General features: G+C 60.7%; 1 protein-coding gene across 1 annotated transcript; it reads left to right on the plus strand.

Annotated features, from left to right (window-relative positions):
- Positions 1–11950: 11950 nt before the first annotated feature.
- CABP7 (calcium binding protein 7) lies at positions 11951–21019 on the plus strand. The gene is made up of 5 exons (XM_037052464.1): positions 11951–12096; positions 19029–19172; positions 19880–19992; positions 20284–20437; positions 20677–21019. The coding sequence occupies exons 1-5, from the start codon at positions 11988–11990 to the stop codon at positions 20802–20804; spliced, it is 648 nt and encodes a 215-aa protein (XP_036908359.1). The 5' UTR covers positions 11951–11987; the 3' UTR covers positions 20805–21019.
- Positions 21020–21228: the final 209 nt, after the last annotated feature.

Genomic DNA, 21228 nt, shown 5'->3' on the forward strand with positions numbered 1-21228 from the left:
GCCATGCTCCAGGGTCAGGAGGGCAGCTCTGCGGTCCCTCATTCAGCCATTCAACAAACGTACCAGGTGCCTACTATGTGCTGGGACACAGGGCAAGCAAGACAGACTAGGAAAGGAGCTGTCGCCCTCCAGAGCCACAAATGTTGCCCCAGGGTGGCTGTGAGAGCCAGAGGAGGACTCAAATCCGAGGGACCAGGCTGATGGGTGTGACTGAGGTGGGGAAGCAGCTTACACAAAGTCCTGGAAGTGAGAAAGAGCAAGGCGCGTGTCCGCAGCTGCAACGAGTCAGGGTGACTGGGGCGTGGAGACGGGGTGGGGGCTGGGGAGTGGGAGAGGCCAGTTAACGTGAGAGGAGTGAGGAGCCAGGTGGGAATTTCCGAAAGACCTCGAGGCCACAGGTCTGCAGAAACTGAAGAGCGGAAGAGAGGGCCCTGGTGGGGCTGCTGGAGGAGTCAGTGAGGGGAAGGGATTCGAAAGCCTGTGTCACCGACTAAGGTCGGTGTGGGAAGCCAGGAGGGTGATAGTATTAGACCCCCTCTAAAGATGAGGAAGCTGAGCCCCAGCAATGGGGGAGGACTTGCCCAAGGCCACTTAGGGAGAGACAGGAAGAGCTGGGCTGGAGTTAAGGGTGTGAGGACCCACGGCCCCCAGGATCCAGGCCTCTGGTGCGGAGACACCCCCACCAGCGCCAGCACACCTCATCCAGGGAGGCAGCTGAACCTTCCTGCTGCCATGGACAGGAGCCAGGCGAGAAATATCACATCATTAAAATGACAAATCCCTTCCCTAACTGAACCGGAAGGCCTGTCTTCCTGCCTCAGATCCCTTTAGTCCCCCTCTGTCCCCTGCCCCCAGGCATATATTCCCTCCCAGATAGGCAGGAGAACGTGGCTGGGACCACCACCTCATCCCTGAGATGACCTTGGCTCTTCAGCCCTCCAACAGGGTCAGGGTGGGGTTGGGGGGTTTTATTCCACAGCAGAGGAAACAGGGGCTCAGAGAGGGGACAAGACTTCAGCTGGGGCTCCCTCCTTTGCAAGGATTCTTGCCACCGGCCGTGTTAGCAATAGGACTATATGGAGCGGAGGGTCTCCAAGTGACCCTGGAGGCCCTGTGCAACCCAGGGGTTTCATGGCCACACCCTGCCCCTGCTCAGAACAAGTTCAAAGCAGCTCACCTTCCAGAACAGTGTTCCCAGCCTGTGACTGGCTACAGAGCCTTTCTCCAGGGCCAAACCTGTCTCCCAGCCTGGGGGACATTCTCTCGCCTGAGCCCCACCCTGTGGAGGATGGAGCAGGGGCCTTTCTCCTGAATTTGCAGGCAGGAAACCCCACGGCCTTAGGCAGGCTGCCGTCCTCAGTTTCTCCTGACAACGGGGGACTGGCCCCAAATTTTTTGGCTGAAGCTGAGGCCGAGCTTGTGCAGGGCCTAGTGGGTGCTGAGGGGGGACATGTGTCTCCCCACACCCACCCTGTATGCCCACATCTCCTCTACACCTGTGTGTGGGGAAAGGCCCACACGAGCCAAGTTCCCTGAATCACAGATACGCGCCCACAATGCGTCTACCCCAACTGGGCACCAGCTCTGCCCCAGCCCCGAGGTCTCGGGCAGCAGCTGCTCAGACCCCTGCATGTGCCCCTCCGCCCCAGTACACATGTGGATGCCCACAGCCAACCACAGACGTGCCCGCGGTACCCATGGGTGTTCTTGCAGGCCCACCCCCTCGAGTGTCCACCAGACCTGTCGGTTTACAGCAGTGTCACGTGCACAGCCACTGAGAGCCTCATGTGGTGGCCGGGCTCTTCTGGGAAGCAGGGCAGGTGAACAGATGCTGGGAGATGCCGCCCAGCCCAACAGGCAGCCCCTGCTCCCAGAGTGATGCCCCCACTTCCCATCCCTCCTCCAGGCCCAGCCAGCAAGGACACACTGTTTGTCCGCCCAGTGTCCTGGTCTCCTTGGACGCAGACAGAGCCCAAGGAGGTGTCTGGCGCATTCTGACTAAGTCACAGGAATTGCAGCGCTCCCCCCTGCCCCCTTCCCTGTGCCCAGCACTGTCCTGCCTGTCCTTCCCCACCTGGTGGGCAGCTACACCAGCCCCCCGGCCCGGTCCTGGGTCCATGGTGCAGAGAATGCTTCTTTCAGGAATCACCACTAGTTGTCCCTTGAGCCCTCCACCTGACCTTGGGCAGGTTCTACCTCTCTCAAGACCTCAGTGTTCCCTTCTGGAAAATGGGAGGGAGGTTGAACTAGAAATTTGCCAAGGTCCTGTCTATCTCTGGCTGTGCGATTCTCCCAAAGGCCAGGAGAGGGAAGGCCAGGTGGGGAGCTACAGGGAAGAGGAAGCAGGGTTGCAGGTACAGCCCCTCCCTGGCCCAGCACGAGGCCTCACAAGGTCGGGGGTGGAGGCTGGAGCACCCCTGAGTCCTGAGTCGGGGGCAGTGCTTGGACTGCAGTCTCTCAGTTGATCCTCCCTGCCCCCTCCCAGTGGGTGCTTTATTACCATTTTACAGATGAGGAAACTGAGNGCCAGGAGAGGGAAGGCCAGGTGGGGAGCTACAGGGAAGAGGAAGCAGGGTTGCAGGGACAGCCCCTCCCTGGCCCAGCATGAGGCCTCACAAGGTCGGGGGTGGGGGCTGGAGCACCCCTGAGTCCTGAGTCGGGGGCAGTGCTTGGACTGCAGTCTCTCAGTTGATCCTCCCTGCCCCCTCCCAGTGGGTGCTTTATTACCATTTTACAGATGAGGAAACTGAGGTCCGGGCAGATGCCATGAGGGGCTAGGAGCCCCCCCAGCTCCCTGCACCTCCCCACACTAAGGGCCACAGGGTGGGAGCCATGCCCGAGACAACTCCAGCACTCCCTGTCCTGCCCTTGGTCAGGCAGGGTGGCCTTCCCGGAACGGCTTTCTCCAGAGCCACACACCTCCCTCTCCCTGCTCCCGGCTCCTGGCTCTGAGCCCGCCTGTCGACACTGCCCATTCATCTGCTGTCGCTTCCTGGCAGGGCCAGTGGGCCATACATCACCTGATGAAGCCTGAGGCAGCTGGCCAGGCCGGTGGGCAGGATGTTGCTGGGAGCTCTGGACCCCAGCACTCAGCCCGGTAGGATCTGCCTTGATGCTAGTGGTGGGATTTCAGGCACTGTCTCCTGCCTGTGAACAGGCAGCCGGGGCCAGCAAAGGAGGGCTCTCCTTCAAGCCCCAGAGCCTGCCCGAGTAGCCGCTTCTTGTGGGGAGGGATGAAGAAGGCAGTTGGAGGCCAGGAGGTGACCTGGCTGAAGGAGAGTGTAGGTCAGGCTAACGACTGTGCAGGTGGAGGGCACGGAGGTTGAGCAGCTGGCAGGAGGACAGAGATTTTTATCTCCCTGCCCCCACCTGCCAAGTAATTTGCTGATGTAGGTCGCTGGGGCACTATCTCCCGGCTGAGTTACCGATGGGGGTGGGAGCCAGGGCTCACAGCCAGGGGGGTCTCAGTGCTGGACCACATCAACCTCCTGCGCCTGCAACCCACCAGCCAGGCCCACCTCTTTAGGAGCATCCAGTCCATTCATTCATTCATTCATTCACTGAACTATGTATGAGCACCCGCTGTGTCACAACATAGGGATGCAGTCATAAAGTGCAAACCAGGGAAATAAAGCAGGGCAGTGGGAGAACAGGTGTGGCTTGTCTTTTGTGGGTTTTTATTGTTTAAGCGAGGATGGCCAAGAAAGGCTCGTGAGAAGTTGACTTCTGAGTAAAGACCTTAAGAAGTGAGTGATGTAGATGTCTAGGGGGAGAGATTCCGGGCAGACATATAGCAAGTGCAAAGGCCCTGAGGCAGGAGTGTGCCTGGTCCTCTGCCAAGAGTAGGCGGGACCAGGTGAGGCAGCGGGAGCAGGTGGGCAAGGGCAGGAAGTGACAGCAGAGAGGGGAGGAAGGAGGTATTTGGGGGCCCTTGGTGATATTGGCTCTTCCTTAGAACAAGGTAGATGCCACTGGAAAGCTGTGAGGAGACCATGCCTGAGTTTAGCAGAGTGACCAGTGTAGGGTAGGGGTCCAATGCAAGGGCATGTGACAGAAATCCTCTGTCTATGGTCTGTCTGTCCTCTCTCCTTCCCTCCCTGTTCTTTTTGCTTTCTTTTTTTCTTCGTTAATTAATCCAACAAATATTCACTGAGTGCCAGGCTTACTTCCAGCCTTTTGTGAATTTAGTCCAAAAGACACTCCACCTGCCTCCCCTCCGCAGGGCACCCTACAATGTCTGCCCCATATGCCTGGGGCAAGGACTGGGCACCCCCCCACCCCCAGGCCCTCTCCCTGCTCTGTGCCCTTCACATGGGTGCAGAATGTCAGCTCTTTGTGTGCAGAGAACATACCAAATGCTGCTGTTCAGGGCCAGTGAACCTCACATGCATGTAAGACCAGAGTGAGGCACACACAAGGATGTCCCCTCCCCTCCCTGGGCCCCTGTTTCCCCATCTGAAATGCGAGCAGGGTGGGAGGACCCAAGGTCCCTTTCTACTCTAAAATGAGGGCACCCTGTGGCTGCCCAGAGCCCTGGGGGTCAGAAGTGGGACAGCACAGGGCTGTGGCTCTGCTTGTGCCGGTGGGGACATTGGTGCACAGAGTGAGCCCACAGGCGAGGTCGCACAGAGTATGTGAACCTGTGTGAGCCCAAGGGACACGTGTATCAGAACATGGGGAGGAGTTGGGCGTGCCCTGCACCCAGTTCTACAGGGAACTGGGCTTTGGGGCCCCCTTAGTAGTGTTCTCCAAGGCCTCCTCCTCCTCCCCTGTGGGGACCCCAGGTCTGGGATGGGTACTTGTAGACCCCTAGCAAAGACCCCCCCTCACTCGTCTGCCCCAGGGCTGTACTTGGAAGGAGCAGCAGAAGACAGGAGGTCCCAGTGGTGACCCAGCCCCAGCAGGGGAAGGGACCCTGTCTCCTGCTCCCTGCCCCGGGCCCAGCATGGCCCCCCAGTTCACCCTAACCCCCCACAGTTCCTCTAATTACACAGCCATAAAGCACAAATCTCTAACGACCCAATTAGTAACGCCATTACTGCTCTGTCCAGGATTAAAATTACCAATTAAACTGCTGTCGATTTTATCATCACTTAGGCTCAGCACCACCAGGGCACTGCGGGCCACAGAGGCCCGTTAGTGGGCCCTTGGGTGGGGGCAGGGTTGCAGGCCTAGCTCAGCCCTGGGGATGGCGCAGCCCTGTCCCCCATCACTGGGGGCTCTAAAGGATCAGAGTCCAGTGTCCTACAGAAGTGGTGGTGGCCAGGGTAGGAGGGGCTTCTGCAGAACCAGCCCCTGCACCTCCAGTCTGGGCCACCCTCATGGTTCCCTCGTCAAAACTCACCCAACCTGTGACCCAGTCCTCCATGCCAGGCTAATCAATCTTTGCAGCTGAGCCCCGGTATAAGGGGCCATGGGCGCTCAACTGAAAGCCTGGCCCGCATTTCTTCTGCCCCCTCTCCCTGCCACCGTAGCATCCTCTGCACACAGGCTCACTGCACCACCTTTACATGATGGCGGGGGGGACGGGTACTCTGATGAGTGGCTCAGCAGTGGTCAGCATTGCCTGTCTCCCAGCTGACACGCAGGGGCCCCCTTTGAGGTCTCTGTGCCTTGTTTCAGATCACGGGGATACTGGAATACAAAGACAGAACACAGGGAATAAGCAACTGCTGGCTCTGCCTTTTGGAGGTGGTGAGCTCCCTGTCCCTGGAGGTGTGCAAAACACAGGCTGCACCCAGACCATGTGGCAGTAGGTGGAGGCAGCAGTTCACGCCTGGGGAAGGGTAAGTGTTGGGCTAGATGACCGAAGCCAGGTAAATAATTTGTCTCTTCTGAGAAAGAATTTGAGGAGTGGTGGGCAGCCAGAGACAGGGAGGCCGGTGCACCAACCTGAAAACTCAGCCCAACGGGTGTGCTAAAAGCTTCTGGTCCAAGGAACCACGAAGATCCCTCTGAGACACAGCCAGAACAGTGATGGCAAACATCGGGGCTCTGTCTTGGACCCTGGACTCAGTACCTTGTGTCCTTCTTTCCATGCTCACTCTGACAAACAGGTGCCCTTATTCCCAGGCGAGGCACTGAGACTCCAAGTTCGAATGACTTGCCCTAGGGCACAGTTTCTCTCTTGGGTGTGACCCCTGAGGACATGCCCCCCGTGGGTGTGCCCAGTGAGGCTGCAGAGCCCACCCACATGGTCTCCACCTGTGGAAGCTTGCACAGAGCCCTTCGTGTGAGCCAGAGAGATGCGGAGAGGAGAGGACAGGCCCCTGGGGGACTGCAGAGTCCTGCTCTCACCCTGCTCCAGAGGTGGTGAGACCCTGCAGGAAGAGGTAACCTGCCCGCCCTCACTGCCACCGTAGGCCAGCGGAGTTGGGCCTCCTCTGGGGGAGCAGCTGCCCCAGGCAGGTGCTCCACCCAGGATGGTGGAGCATCTCGTTGAAGGCAACAGACTGAGGCAGGGATCTGGGAGCCCAGAGCAATTAGGAGCTGCCTTGTGCCTGTCTCCTGCCAGCTGTCACAGCTGTCACAGCTGTCACTCAGGAAGTGGGCCTGGAGCAGGGGCTGGGCCCTCAGTACCTGTGATTTTCCTCCTACCCAGCAGCCTGGCCATGATCCAGGGGTAGGTTCCACGGCCCAGAGGGGACCAGAGACGGGGACCTCTGCCGCCGTCTGGGTGGGACCTGCCTCAAATCCTTTTGCCCCGCCCAGGCTCCGTTTCTCCCACCAGGCCTTCAGCCTCTGGAGCAGGAGTTCTGACCCTGGTCGCACCTTAAAAGCTCCTGGAGGGCTTTTAAAACACGCCCCTGCGTAGGCCCCAGCCCAGCCCAGAGGGGGCAGACTCTGTGCGGTGGGGGTCCTGGGTGAGTGCCTGTCCCCAGCAGCACCAGCTTGTCGCACTTATTCACAGACCCTGCCCTGAGAGCCAGAAGCTTCTCTGCTCCCGAGGCCACGCCTCCCTCTGCCTTCTAGACCACTCCCCGGCTCAGGCGGGGCTGGGGCCCGGAAGGGAGGGTCTGAAGGTCTAGCCTCAGCAACAGGTGTGAGCACTGTGTGTGCCTGGGACAGTGGCACCAGGCCCTGTCACCTCCATCACCTCATCGGATGCTCGCAGCAACCCTGGCTGTGTGGTGGCAGCATCAGCCCCATTTTACAGGGGAGGACCCTGAGGCAGGATAGAGCCACACGCAGGGCACATGGCTGGTAACAGAAGACAGCGTTCCTCCAGTTCCCTTTCTGTACTGCCAAGCTGCTTCTCAAAGAGTGACAAATTCAAGGACCTGTCCCCTTCATCCCATTTCCTTCTCATGGTCTCTGTCACCTGCTCTGTCCTCTCTTCCCTTGTCACCTGCAGGAGCTGGGCATCTGAAGGTCCAGGAGGGGTGCCCGGGGCAGGACGAGATCAGAGCAGACAGAGGCCTCGGGAATGGGGGCTACGCCCCCTTTCAGCTAGGTCTGCCTCTGCAAGTCTATAAATTCCATTATTCATCAAGTGACTGTGTGAGTTTGCCCAGCCAATGAATATTTTATTCATCTCCAGACACTGTCCTCAGCGGGCTCTTGGAACAATATTGTTCCCTAGCCGAGGAGCAGAGGCCAGAACCTGTCCTCCTCGGACACCCCTCCCCCACTGCATTTACTTCCTGTCACCCCCAGCAGCCCCCCAGTTCAAGCAGGGCTGCAGTCAGCAGTCCTGATGTGACCTTGAGCTTGGTGCTTGCTGTCCCTCCACTTTGATTTTCCCCTCTGGACAATGGGTTCCTTTATTGCCTTATCAGGCTCTGTGTCCCTGATAAATTCACCCTACTCTGCAGGGCCCCAGGCTCTGCCAGGAGCTCTCCCTGGTGCTGAACAGGAGTCGTCAATGAATGCTGGCCTCAGAGGAGCACGTCCTGGACCCGGGAGAGTGGGGAGCACGTTGGTTTCGACAGGAGAGGGCTCCTGTCTCTGGGAGGGAGGGGTCCAACCTCTGGGCAGAATGGTCCCCATGTCTTTCTCCCTGCTTCCCTGCCACTTGGTGGATTCTCCCAGAGTCACAGGTGGGTTACCTCTCTTGGTGTCTCCAGCACTCTGAGCCAGGGACTGGCGGGTGAGGTCTGTGGAGATCCTCCTCAGGAGGGTCTCACAAGTGTCCTGGGGAGGCACTGCATCCCAGGGAGTGTTGCGTGATGGCAGCAGTACCTTCCCCAGATGGGGGAGCGACAGACATAAATCACACCCTGCAAACACGCCATCTGCTCCCCAGCGATGCGCAGAGAAGAGGACGGGGTTGCAGTGCTGAAGGGCTGGTGGGTGATCGCTCACTCATTCATTCATTCTCTCCTTCATTCATTAAGATGTTCATGCAGCCCCGGCTCCCTTCCTGAGCCCAGCCCAGCCTAGTGCCGGGTACAGGATCTGGGGATGCAGCCTAGACCCTGTTCCCCAGAGCCGAGGGTGGTCCACACCTTCTGAGCTTCTGCCCACCCAGCTCCTCCTCCTGGAGTGCCTTTGACCTGCAGTAAGAACCACTGTTTCCGTGCACTGAGCACTCAGGTGTGGGATCTAAGTGTTCACACCGGGGTACACTTAGGGGGTTAGGTGTGCTCCTATTTAACAGGTAAGCTGAGCCTCAGAAAGGTGAGTGTAGACACCAGAGTTCACGTGGCCAGCTCTGGGTTCTCCATGCAGAGAGCTCTTGCTGCTTGTGACACTGCCTCTCCCACACCGTGTCAGAGAATGTTCAAGCCCCCTCTTCACATCCTTCCTCTGTAAAAACCACGCTCCACTTCTCTGCTGCCCTCAGCCAAGTGTCCAGCCTTCCAGTACTTGCTGCGTGAACCCCAGGTGGAAGGAGCTCCTCCTCATCCTCTGACTCCCAGCCTGGCACCCAGGTGCACAGAGTAGAAGAGGCTGACAATGGGTTCCAGAGGGGGCAGCATTCCTCTCAGCCTGAGAGGAGAGGGAGATCAGCATGGCTCGGAGCCTGGGCCCTGGCCCCACCCTGCTCCCACCTGGGGCTTGAACCCTCAGCTCTCCCCATACGGCTGCATGACTCAACCTGGTCTCTTCCGTGGCCCTGTCCACGAGTGAGGGAAAGGCTAAACTACCTTCAGAGGTTCAGGAGACTTAGCAGGTCACCTGCACAGCCAGGTGCAGCTCATGTATCCACAGCAGAAGGGGGAGCAGTGTAGCTGGTGGCAGGTGAAAGACCCATGGGCCCACGGCCAGCTCTGCGGGCCTTGGCTTTGTACTACGGGAGAGGACAGGGACTGGACTGAGTCACAGAGGGGACTGGGGTTTCAGGGATGTGCCAAGCAGTGGGGTGCACTAAAGCCTTGGGACTATAATCCCCATTGAGTCCTGTCCCTTGGGCCTGATGGAGCCTGCTCCAGAGAGCAGCCTGGTCACAAGGCAGACAGCCCGACCCCTGGGCCACAGACAGAGGCTGGGGCCTGGAGGAGGCCCGTGTCAGACCCGCCAGCCGGCCAAGTGAAGTAGGCCCACCCACTTGATTTTTATTCAACTCATCTCAGGGACTGTTTCTGCCCCATCCTTTGAAATTCTCCACCTTGGCAGCAGGCTGGGAGGCGCAGGGGACATAGCAGGAGGTGCCCCTCCGTCAGGCAAGTAGAGGACTAACATGCTCTGTGGTGGCCTCTCAGGGCGTCCCCAGGAGCTGTGTGGCCCGCCAGCCCCTCACAGGCTCCAGCCCACCCTCCTTCAGTGCGGGATTTCGAACCGGCTGGGCTGGCCACTCCGTGAATGCCACAGGAGTGAGCTACTGCAGCTCACGCTCTCAATCAATACATGGCAGCTGTAATTATTATTAATGCATATTTCTCAGGGGGGTTATCATTCTAATAGGAAATTCCCAAGAGGTACAGGGAGGCACCGCCAGGCACCTCTCATCTGTCACATCGCTCCATGCTTGCCACAGCCTGGGAGATGGCATTCCCACCTCCCCTTCACAAGGGGGAAACTGAGGCCCCAGGAGGTTAAAGGAGGTGACTAAGTTCCCATAGAAAAGAGGTGGTAGATGCAGGAGCCTCAGGTGTATCTGGCTCGAGTTCTAAATTCTTACGGCCTCGCTCCTCTGCTGCACCAGGAGGCTGGAGGGAGCTCAGAGCACTCAGTTCCAATGGCAGAATGTCAAACAGCCGGACAGGTCGATGAGGAGGGCTTTCCTGAGGCCTCTCGGAGCCCCAGGCACAGTCTTGATGCGCACCCGACTGGGGAGACAAATAGCTGGGGTCCTTCCTGACTCCTCTGCAGGTTTTGGGTGCTGTTGGGGGCTACCTCCAGAGCTGTGCCAGAGACTGTTAGGGCCCAGGCCCGGCCCAGCCCAGCTCAGCAGACCTGGCATCTCTCCCTGAGCCCCCTCTCCCCAGGCCCCAAGACAAGGCTGTGATTAATCAGCAACAAAAGCAGAAACAAACAGGAAAATGTAATCAGTTTGGGAAGGGCAGATCAGGCAGGGCTGTGGCAATCTGCTTTCCCGCTGGGGCCACGGGCTGATTGGACCAAAGAGGGCAGGGAGGTGGTTCCGATGGGGCCTCCAGGGATAGGGCCCACAGCTGGGGCCACGGCAAGGCCAGAGGGTCATCCCCTCCGCTACAAATATGCACTCACATCTGCGCATGCATGCCCATGCCACTCCCAGCCCCAGGTCTGCACCCTGCCCCCCACCTGCCCAGGTTTCTGCCAGCCAGCTCCTGCCCTCCCCTCCCCTCCCCTGCCAGGTCACAACGTTGGCACATACAGGTGTCCAAACACTCCCGACCCACGTCCATTTGCACGTGGACTTGCACGCTTGTACACACCCTCATGGATAACAGATGTATGCACACACATGCTGTGTCCCATGAACACCTGCCTCCTCACCATGCTCTGGGGTCTGGGTGAGCCCTGCACACACATTAGGTCTACCTGAGGCCATGTGACAGGCCCTCACACCAGGCCCCACAGACACCCAGCCACCTACCTTTCTGTCTCTGGATGCCCCTCCCTGCCACGGGGCCATGAGACAGACCCTGGCTCCCCCTCCTCAAGCTAAGGGGCAGGGGCTTGGGAAGGAGCAAGGACTGAGGCTATGCTGCCTGGGGGAAGGTCTCAGCCGCAGGGCAGGGGCGCCTGCCCCACACCCTGACCGGCTCCTCCTGCCTGCCGCCCTGCTTCATGACCTTGGTAAATGCCCTTCTCTCTCGGCCTCAGTTTCCCCACCTTAGAGCCTCTCCTGGCACCAACACCATGTGACTCTCCTCGAGGACCCAAATGCCTGAGACCGACCTAACCTCGCTGTTAGGTCTCTGGTCCTCGGGTCCCTGCTCTCAGTTCGAAGGCTGTGGGGGGCGGGCCAAGGGACAGGGAGAAAGGGCCTCACCCCATCTTGGTCCTGGTGGCTGCTGTGGGGGGCGAGCGATCCTCCCCGGGGAGAAAGGGGCAACCGGGGTACGGGGAGCAGGAACCCCCAGCGGGTTTGGGGCGGCCCCTCAGGGGCCGGCGGCGGGAAGGGGCGGGCAGCGCGGAGGGGGCGGGCGGACAGGCGGCGGGCGGGGGAGGCGGGAGCGCAGCCAGCCCGGCACAGAACAAGCGAACGAGCAAGCCGGGGAGGCAGCGAGAGCCAGAGCGGCAGGCTGGGCGGCCGCGCGGGCCAGCGGACGAGCGGGTGGCGAGCAGCGCGCAGCGCGCTGGGCACCGAGGAGCGGGCGCGGCGGACGCAGCGCTGGGCGGCCGGAGCAGAGAGGCCGGAGCGGCGCCGCCCCCACCATCCCTGAGGGGCCCCGGCCCGGAGCCCTAGGAGGGGGGGGCGGCATGGACCGGCGGCTTGGGGCGCGGGGGCGCTAGGCCCCCGGACGGGTGGCACCTCGCCTCGTCGCTGCTGTCGCCGCCGGGCCGCCCTTCACAGCTGCGCGCCCTGCCCGCTCCAGCCGCCCCCCGGGCCGCCGCCGGCCCATGAGCCCCGACCTCAAAGTTTGCGGCGGGCGGGCGGGCGCGGAGCCTCCAAAATGCCGTTCCACCCGGTGACGGCGGCGTTGATGTACCGGGGCATCTACACCGTGCCCAACCTGCTGTCGGAGCAGCGCCCGGTGGACATCCCCGAAGATGAGCTGGAGGGTAAGTACCCCACCGGGACCCCTGCCGGCTGGCCCTCCTACCTGTGCGCCCAGGTGAAGCGCGGGCTAGGGGCGCAGGGGGGCGCGGGGCTGTCCGCAGGTGCCTGTTGCCAGGTGGGCGCTCCAGCGAGCAGCTGCGCATAGAGGCCGGACCAGCTCGCACCCCTGAGCGCCGCGGCGAGGGTCGCCAAGGCGAAGGGGCGGCCCAGCTTCTGCCCGCGTGGTCCCCAGCGCTGCGGAAACTTGCTGGGTCCCGCAGCGGGGTCACGGGGCCGTGCAGTCCGCGGTGACGGTGCGGCAACGCGACAGGTTGGGGTAGGGGTCCTAGCTGCGACCCGGCACCGGCCCAGCCGGAGCACCCGCGTCCTGATCCCCTCCGCGGCGCCAGCCCGCGGCTCTGCGCTCGCATTGGTATTCCACTCGTGTAGCTTTTAAAATCCAATCTGCTCGGGCAGCTGGAGAAGGGGAGAGGGCAACTGCCCTGCTTGCCGACTGCAGGGCTGCCCCCCAGCCCCTCCTGCGGCCTTAGCTTCTTCCGCACAGCCCTGCGGCGACCCCCAGCCCGGAGCTCAGGAAGGCGGCCGGGGAGGTGGTGGCGACAACAAGTGGCCAGATTCGGCGGCTTGGTCGTGATAACCAAGCCTGGAAAAGGGAAGGCAGAGGGGCACCCCCAGTCCCTCTGCCTCTGGACATGAATGGGGACTTCGGGCAGCGGTCTAGGTGAGCTGGGAGCAGAGGGCAGGGGCTGCGGTCCGCTGACCGAGGCTTCTGGGCAGCAGTGAGACCCCCGGGGCCTGGGAGCTCTTTCCCTACTGGGATGGGGGCGCTCAGGCTTCCCCTGACCCCAGACCTCCTGGAGTTCCATAAGGAGTCAAGTCGGGGGGCGGGGAGGGGCTCCAGGTTGGTGGGATTCTTGGCCCCTGGTCTTCCTGTCTGGTGTTGGGGGAGGGGCTGAGATTACCCAGAGGCAGGGCCTGGTTTGGAGTTATTTGGGTCCGGGGCGTCTGCGATCTGGGGCTCAACAGAGTCTGGGGGAGGGTTGCAGCGGAGACACCAGTGCGGATGGGGATGGTGGGAGCACGTTGGATCGCACGGAGAGAGGACCTCCCTTATCCCCAAGGCCTGGAGCGGGCAGGTCTTGGGCAAGTCAGCCCCAGCGTAAGGGAAAGATCAAGGGGGAACAGGCGGATCCCATCCCCCAACTGCACCACATGCTATGGGCCACCTGCTCCTCACCAAGTGCCCCCCTAAAGCTCCTGGAGGCCAAGAGAGCCACGGAAATGGGTTCCGGGGTCTGATGTGGGCAGGACAGGTGCTGCTCTTGAGTCTTTGGTCTTGAACCCCCCAACCCAAATCCCTCCCCTGTCTGGGCCAAAGTCCATGAACCAGAGCCTTGTCCAGGGCCTGGGACAAAGAGGCAGTATGATGAGGGGTGAGAGGGCAGGGGATGGGGCATGGGCTGTCTCTTCCCTAATGTCTCCTCCTGCTCTGGGCCACCTGAAACCTCCTGCCAGTGCCCCCTATTGCGGGCTCTCATCTGCTCCCTCCTCCTGACCACTGAGGCAGGGGTTAACACTGTCCCCTCACATCCCAGGCAGCTTCCACCTCAGTCCCTCCCCTTGCTCTCAGCACCCCTTCCCCCCAGCCCCTGCCGTGACACTGGCAGCCCTGCTGCAGATCTCACTGGGTCCCACTTCTCCCAATCTCCCAGGCCTGAAGGAGAGAAGCTAAGAGGAGTCTAAGACACAGGGGTGAGTGGGGCACAGGGCAGGCAGTGCAGGGGCCGGAAGGCCGCAGCCGCCGCCGCCCGTTGGGCTGCCTGGTGGCTATACTGGCAGGGGCCCAGGCGTGTCAGCCGCCAGCCACACCAAACACGCTCCCTGCTCCATGCCGTTCTCTTCTCCTGGGCCCTGGGGAGCAGAGGGGCCTGGCCCAGGGGGCAAGGCCCTCCTTGGTGTGAGCAGGTAGGGGCTGTGGAGCAAGCCGATGCCTAGGTGGCCCCCGCCCCCATCTCCTGATCCACAGACATCCACAGAGGAGGGCAAGAAGTCCCTCATGACTGGCCCCTTTCTTGGCTGAAGTCATTTCAAAAGCCCCCCTTCTAGGAGACCAAGTGTCTATAGGTCCCAGTGACCCCTGGATGCCAGGGCTGTGTGGACAGGGTGACCACTTCTGGCACAGATTCCCCCTCCACCCACTTCACTGCCTCCCCAGTACCCCATTAGTGCTTATGCCCCAGGGCAGACTGGGTAACACCCAGGCCCTTTCCTGGGAGGATACTCATCAGTGGGGGAGCCACATGTGTCGGAAAGAGGGAGCCTGGCAGCTTGGGATGAAATGCTGCAGACAGTACGTGTCTGCTGCAGAAATCCAGGGGGCGGTTAGTCTAAGGAGGAGGAGGACGGGAAAGGGAGGTGGAGAGCTCAGGGTTAAGATCAGGGCTTTCCAGGCAACACTGGGTCCGAGTCTTTGCACCCCTGCCTCTCGGGAGGGACCTCAGGCAATTACTTGCCTCTCTTGCCTCAGTTTCTCCATCTGTAAAAGGGGGTTGGCATTGCCCCTCTTCAGGGCAGTTGGTGACGGTGGATGTGATGGAAGCGCTCAGTGCGGGGCCTGACAGGCAGTGGGGACTGGACAGACGCGGCAGCAGGGGAGGCCGAGGAGGAGGCCCTGGAGGGATTGGAGTCTGGAGTGCAGAGGGATCAGTGAAAGCTCAGGAGGCAGGACTGCAGGGCATGCAGGGGGCCTGACCAGAAAGGCAGGCTTCGGGAGGGGCTCCAATTTGGGTGGAAGGGGCCTTGAAGGTCTGGCAGGCAGCTGGGACCCTGCACCTGGGGCGCCATGGGCGGCAGTCTGCAGGATAGATGTGGCTGGGAAGAGCTGGCCTAGGACCACCTGCCCCCTGTGGGAAGCTCCCCCAGATTCTCCTTGTACCTCCTCCCCAACATTCACACACCGCAGAGAGCCCCAGACCTGCAGGAGCACTGAGCCTGGCCCCAGTGGCATCATGGGACGTGAGCACCTGGGGGTGGAAATGGGGCACCTGCAAGCTGCAGTCCCCTCCTCTCTGGCCAGAAGAGGGAGGAAACAGACAGGCGGCCACCAGGGCAGGGTTCTGAGGCTGGCACTTGGCCTGCTCAGTGGGACAGTGGAGCTTGCATTGAGAATGGCCAGATAGGGGCATTTGGCACTTGGCAAGTGGGGTCAGGGGAGCCCCATTCATGCCCCTCTTTTCTGCAAGCCCAGCAGCTGCCTCTGCATGGGCCAGAATTCAGGGAGGCTGAAGTGATGGGGCGCAGGGCCAACGTCTCGGAGAGCGCCAGTCACTGCAGAGGACACTGTCCCAGCCCCGCAGTGACCTCCAGCCCACGCACCCCTCTCTGGATTCCAACTCTCTGACAGAGTGCTGGTGTCCCTTGGAGCCTGTTGGGGACTCAGGCCCTGACAGCTTCACGGCCCAGGGGAGGGGATTAGAGGTGTCAGGCAGGAGGCAGTAGGTGGGGGACAGTGTGGGCCTGGAAACCCAGAGGCCCTGCCAGCCCTTTCCAGGGCCAAGAGTCCCCATGCCAAGATGGAGCACGGCAGGCTTCCCCTGCCTCATGCTGCAGGAACAGAGTGAGGCTTTCGGGGAAATGCACCCAGCTGGGACGTGCTGATGGCAACAGCAGCACCAGGGAAGTCGTGACAGCCTTCCCCGTCCCTGCACTCAGGGAGTCCCCAGCAGGTCCAGGCCTCTGCAATGGAGTAAGAGTCAGTCACACTCCCATTTCACAGATGAAGCACTTGAGCCTCAGAGAAGGAACTGCCTTGCCCAGGTCATTCAGCTGCTGAGCCACAGAGCTAGACTTCAAGCCCAGGCCCTCAAGTCCTGGCACCAGCCAGGAGAAAGGCTGCTCTGGTGTCCAGAACTCACGCAGTGCCCTTGCTCCTTCCGGCACTGCTGTCTGACATTCTGATTTGCAGAGGCCGTTCTGAGCCAAGCCCGGCACCATCAAGCACTTACATGCTTGGTTTTCATATTTAGTCATCCCTGCAGCCCCATCGTACAGGTGAGCAAACACCAGCCAAGGTCACCCAGCCAGCATGTAGGAAGACTGGAGTTTGAACCTGAGTCTCTGTGACTGAGAGCTGACTCTCTGGCTGAGAAGGTGGTCCCTGAACTTGGCCTGGGTGTCAGCTGGGGCTGGGGCAGAGCCCTTGGCATTGGCAAAGGTAGAGAGGTAAACCGGCGGTGTGAGCTGGGTGTGCTAGGGAGGGATGGCAGAAGGGATGAACAGAGGTGGAGGTGGTAGTTTTGGGATTTATCTAGTGGTCTTAGGAGGTTAGTCCTACCTGAGAAATGGCTGTAGGACCCATGGGAAGACCCCAGGCCCATCACCTGCCACATACCCCAGATTCACCTGAGTACGTCTCCTCCCAACCCAGGGCATTTCCTCGGGGCTTCCGGAAGGGGTCAGGGCCTCCACCTGAAGCAGCCCTGGGCTCTGGGAGCCAGACCTGGCCCCTACCAGGGTGGGAGGGACAGCCCAGACCCCAGCTCATTGCGGGGGAGAGGTTGAGCGCCCTCTGCAGCCCTGCCGGGGACTCAAGGTTTTGCCCTCTCACCCTGAGATCTCTGAATGACAACCTCACATGAAGAGCTGCAAAAACTGCTCAGCGCCTCTCTGTGCACTTCAGAGGAGTGGGTTCCCCAAACCCATTAACCACTCACACAACAAATGTTCATGCTTGAATGACTGGTGCTGTTCCAGGTAATGGGGACACAGCGGTGAACATATTCTGTCCCTGCTCTCGTGGCACTTGTAGTTCACAATACAATGTGGTCAGTGCAAGGGTGGGAGAAGAACGGGATCTGAGGGAGCTCAGAGGAGGGCCAGAGTCAGCCACGAGGCAGAGAGGGCACCAGGGGGGCGATGCGTCCATGCCGGGAGCCAGGGATGCATCAGCATGCACTATGGCAGGGGAAGAGCATTCCAGGCGAAAGGAGCTGCCTGTTTGAAGGCCTGGAGCTGGAGCAGCCCCGGTGCCCACAGAACTGGAAGGGGCCCTGGGGCTGGAGTTCAGGACACCCGAGATGGGTGGAACCTGTGGCTGGGTCAGGAAGGCAGCTGTGCCAGCCAGAGACCTGTGTGTGTGGGGGGGCGGGGGGGGGCGGGGTAGGGACAGAGTGTGTGCCTCGTTGCACAACAAGGGCACTCATCTCTAACAGAGACTCCAGGTGACTGGAAGTCACTCAGCAGCCTCCATAACTGTGAGGCCTCTGCTCACATACCTCTGGGGATGGGAAGCTCACCACTCCTTCCCAGGTGGCTCAGGAAACCTCTAGGTGGAAGTTGGCCCAAAGTTCCCAGAGTCTGGGCTTCACAGAAACCCCTGGGCCTTGCACCAATCTCCCATCCCAATTCCTGTCCTGCAGACGGGCAGGTTCTGCCTGAGATGGGTAAGGACAAGGTTCAGAGTCAGAGGATCCACGGCTCCCTGTTTCTGCCTGGCCTGCACGGCAGCTAGTCTAACCGCTAGGCCTTGGGTGCAGATACCAGGTGGGAAGAACCTGATGAAGTCTGAGGCCTCTGTCCACGTCCCCCTGCTGGGTAGCCTGGAGCACTTGGCCACATTCTCTGGGCTATCGTGGGACCAGCAGGATCAGGGAATGATCCCAAGATACAGAATTACACAATCAATTTCAGGGACTCACAGACCCTTAAGGCCAGGCTCAGGCCAGCCTAACTCCTGCCCTCACTAGAAATGGCCTGGACCCCACACTCACCCTGGGCTGTCCACCTAGACTCCCTGGGCCTCATTTTCCAACTCTGCAGTGTGAAGGTATCTCATCCGTCTATACTCCAGATGTGCCTGTGTGCGCGTGCGCGCGCACACACACACACACACACACACACACACACCCTTAAGGTCGCCTCTGCCTGCTGAAGTCCCACCCAGGGAAACAGCGTAGGCAAAGGCCAGGAGACTGGCAGGCAAATGAGCAAGGAGACTCGGGGAGGGGGGGCTAGAGCAGAGAAGACGCGAGTGGATTGAGATCGGCTCTGCCCCTGAGGAAAATGCTCCTTTGGGCCCTTCTCAGGTTGAGTAACAATGAAGGGACAGCAGGCAGAAAAACAGGGGTAGAGCTGGAAGAGGTTCCTGGGTGTCCTTGGTAAAACCTTGCTGCCCTGATTTCATTACCACCATTTTACTTTGGGTAAGTCTGAGGCTCGCCCAAGGTCACTCATTGGGTTGCTCCTTCCCAGGTTCCCAGCTCACTGCATTGCCCCATCCGAGTCATCCAGGTCTTCAAGCCTGTCTCCCACTCTATACCAGAGTGGAGGGAGTGACCCCTACATCTGAGCCGACCTAGGCTGGCTGGGACCCTTCCATCTGGCCTCCCTTTCCCTGCAAACCTTGGGCTCCCAAGGCAGTCTGCACTGAGCTGCCAGCCCTGCTGGGCTGCCTCTCATGGTTGTCAGAAGAGTGTTGGCCAGCGTTGAGGAGCTGAGCCTGAGCCGCTGAGCTGGAGGGGTGGGGAGGAGTGCAGGATGGGGATGAGGGAGAGTGAGGATGGGAGTGTAGGGTGGCGGGCAGGCACAGCCTGGCTTCTTCCCCTGCACAGTGGGATCCATGGCTCCTGCCACACGGGGTCGTTGTGAGTATGCCTGAGAGGCTGTGGGAGCCTGGCGCACCGAGACGGAGACCCTGGGGAAGGCGGCATCCCTGCTGAGGGCCTGGCACGCCTCTGCTGCTCGCTCTGCCCCGAGCTCCTGGAAGCAGCGCTATTGCGGACTTCTGGGCCACCTGCCAATGCTTGGACCAGACCCGCAGGCTCTGGTGGATTCTCAGTGCTGGGCTCAGGCTGCAGGTTTGGGGATCCTGGCAGTCTGGGAAGCAGGGTGTCAGGGAACAACAGTGAAGTCTCAGCCTGCTCTGCTCCCCCAACAGAAATCCGAGAGGCCTTTAAAGTCTTTGACCGCGATGGCAATGGCTTCATCTCCAAGCAGGAGCTGGGCACAGCCATGCGCTCCCTGGGCTACATGCCCAACGAAGTAGAGCTGGAAGTCATCATCCAGCGACTGGACATGGATGGTGAGTGCTGCCCGTCTCCTCACTCATCGCCTGGGGGGCTGGGGCCTGAACCCCTGGGAACTGTCACTCCCCCCCCACCAGCCACTCCCAAGCCCATCGACTTACAGTCAGGTCTGGCCCCGTTTCCCAGCCTGGAGAAGCTGGAGAGTTGAGGCCAGTGCGACAGCCCGTCACTACCTGAGTCTCAGTCACAGTCCTGGTCTGTATCCTGAGAAAAATTTGAAGTACAGAAAGCAGAGAGAAGGATGTATACTAAATGCCCCAGGTCTGACCATTCAAAATACAAAGTGATTTAGTTGTATTTGCCAACTGGCATTTTATTACGAAGTAAGTCATGAGGACCAGTAATGCCCAGTACCCCTCTCTCATACCCCTGTTCCCTGCCTCCTCTTTACTCAGAAAGCAGGTTGTCCCCTCTCCTGAGCTTTGTGTCCTGTGTGGTGGGGGAATGTGGGCCCCGCACCCACCCTGGGGCAGCAGCAGGACCCTGGGAGCCATGGGGGGCTCTGAGAGGAATTCGAGGCTCTCCCATGTGCTCAGGGTGCACCTGCCACACTCCACCCGCCACCTCGTCAGTGGAGCCTCGTCACACTCGAGCCTAACATTTAGGTGCCCCTGAAAGTGACAAGGCTTAGAAAAGGAGGGGACCTGCCGGAGGTCAGACAGCGGCAGGCTGACCCCGCTGACTGGACCTGTGCCTACTCTAGGTGATGGCCAAGTGGACTTTGAGGAGTTTGTGACTCTCCTGGGACCCAAGCTCTCCACCTCAGGGATCCCAGAGAGGTTCCATGGCACTGATTTTGACACTGTCTTCTGGAAGGTATGCCAGGGCGGGTGGGGACCCAGGGCTGTGCACCCTGTGGGGGCCGTACTGGGACCAGTGAGTAGCCAGGCCTACTCTGTGAAGGGGGCACGGCCACTCAGTCTTCTGTACGCTGGGCGTCTTGTCCCCCAGAGGGCCTCGGGCTCCTGGGCGAAGCCGGGCAAGTGGAGCGGGTGGTTTCCGGCCCCGAGGCATCTGCAGGCCTGTCCCGGCTCAGATGGCTGCAGGCGCTGGATGGGGACTGTGGGGGTGGTGGTGGCCAGAACACTGTGTTCCCTCCCACCCAAGTGTGACATGCAGAAGCTGACTGTGGATGAGCTGAAGCGGCTTCTCCATGACACCTTCTGTGAGCACCTGTCCATGAAGGACATCGAGAACATTATCATGACGGAGGAGGAGAGCCACCTGGGCACAGCTGAGGAGTGCCCCGTGGACGTGGAGAGTGAGTGACCAGCCCCTGGGACCACCCTCCGGGTGGGCCAACTGCTTGAGCAGGGGAGGAACCAGGGGTATGCACGGGGGTGGGGGGGCACTCAGTCTTCCTCACCTGCCCCCAAGGCTCATCATGTCCTTGTCGCCCCATGGGACAAACCCATGTGCAGGAGTGCAGGCAGCTCCTGACTCCATCGCTCCACTGTCCCCTTCTGTCTCTCTCTGGTGCTCCCTGGCGGGCGGCCACAGCCTGCTCCAACCAGCAGATCCGCCAGACATGCGTGCGCAAGAGTCTGATCTGCGCCTTCGCCATCGCCTTCATCATCAGTGTCATGCTCATCGCGGCCAACCAGGTGCTGCGCAGCGGCATGAAATAGGCACCGCCTGGGCACCGTCTCTGGGGAACGCGGTGCACGGGGCCCCCTCCACACCCACCACCGCCTGCAGGCCTCTCCTTCCGCTGCACCCTGGGCCACCACCACTGCGTGCATTTCGGGACCTGGAGGTCCGGCAACCTCACCCCACCCCACTTCACCCCACCTGCCCTTGCATGGAGCCATGGCCCAGCTGTGGAGGGTCTGATGATGGCTCTGAGGACGGCTCCCAGCCCCGCCTGTACCCTGCCCATGCCCCCACTGGCCTGTATGTGGCACCAACTCTTCCCACTGTCCAGGGGCTCCTGGGAAGTTGAGGGATTTGTGCAGGGTCCAGTAGCTGCTGTGGTCCCTTAGGCACGAAGGGGCACCGTGGGCCCAGAGGTACATAGCTAGTCCGACCCTGGTCCTTGAGGTTTGGGCCACG

This window comes from Sturnira hondurensis, unplaced genomic scaffold (genome assembly GCF_014824575.4).
Source record: "Sturnira hondurensis isolate 20B ecotype Veracruz unplaced genomic scaffold, ASM1482457v3 Scaffold0007406, whole genome shotgun sequence".
NCBI lineage: Eukaryota > Metazoa > Chordata > Mammalia > Chiroptera > Phyllostomidae > Sturnira > Sturnira hondurensis.

Bases quoted from the DNA above. Each gene is read 5' to 3' on its own strand.
- CABP7 (XM_037052464.1), top strand. From the start codon at position 11,988: ATGCCGTTCCACCCGGTGACGGCGGCGTTGATGTACCGGGGCATCTAC. The intron at 19,173-19,879 runs GTGAGTGCTGCC...TGCCTACTCTAG, and splicing joins CCAGCGACTGGACATGGATG to GTGATGGCCAAGTGGACTTT. The intron at 19,993-20,283 runs GTATGCCAGGGC...CTCCCACCCAAG, and splicing joins TTGACACTGTCTTCTGGAAG to TGTGACATGCAGAAGCTGAC.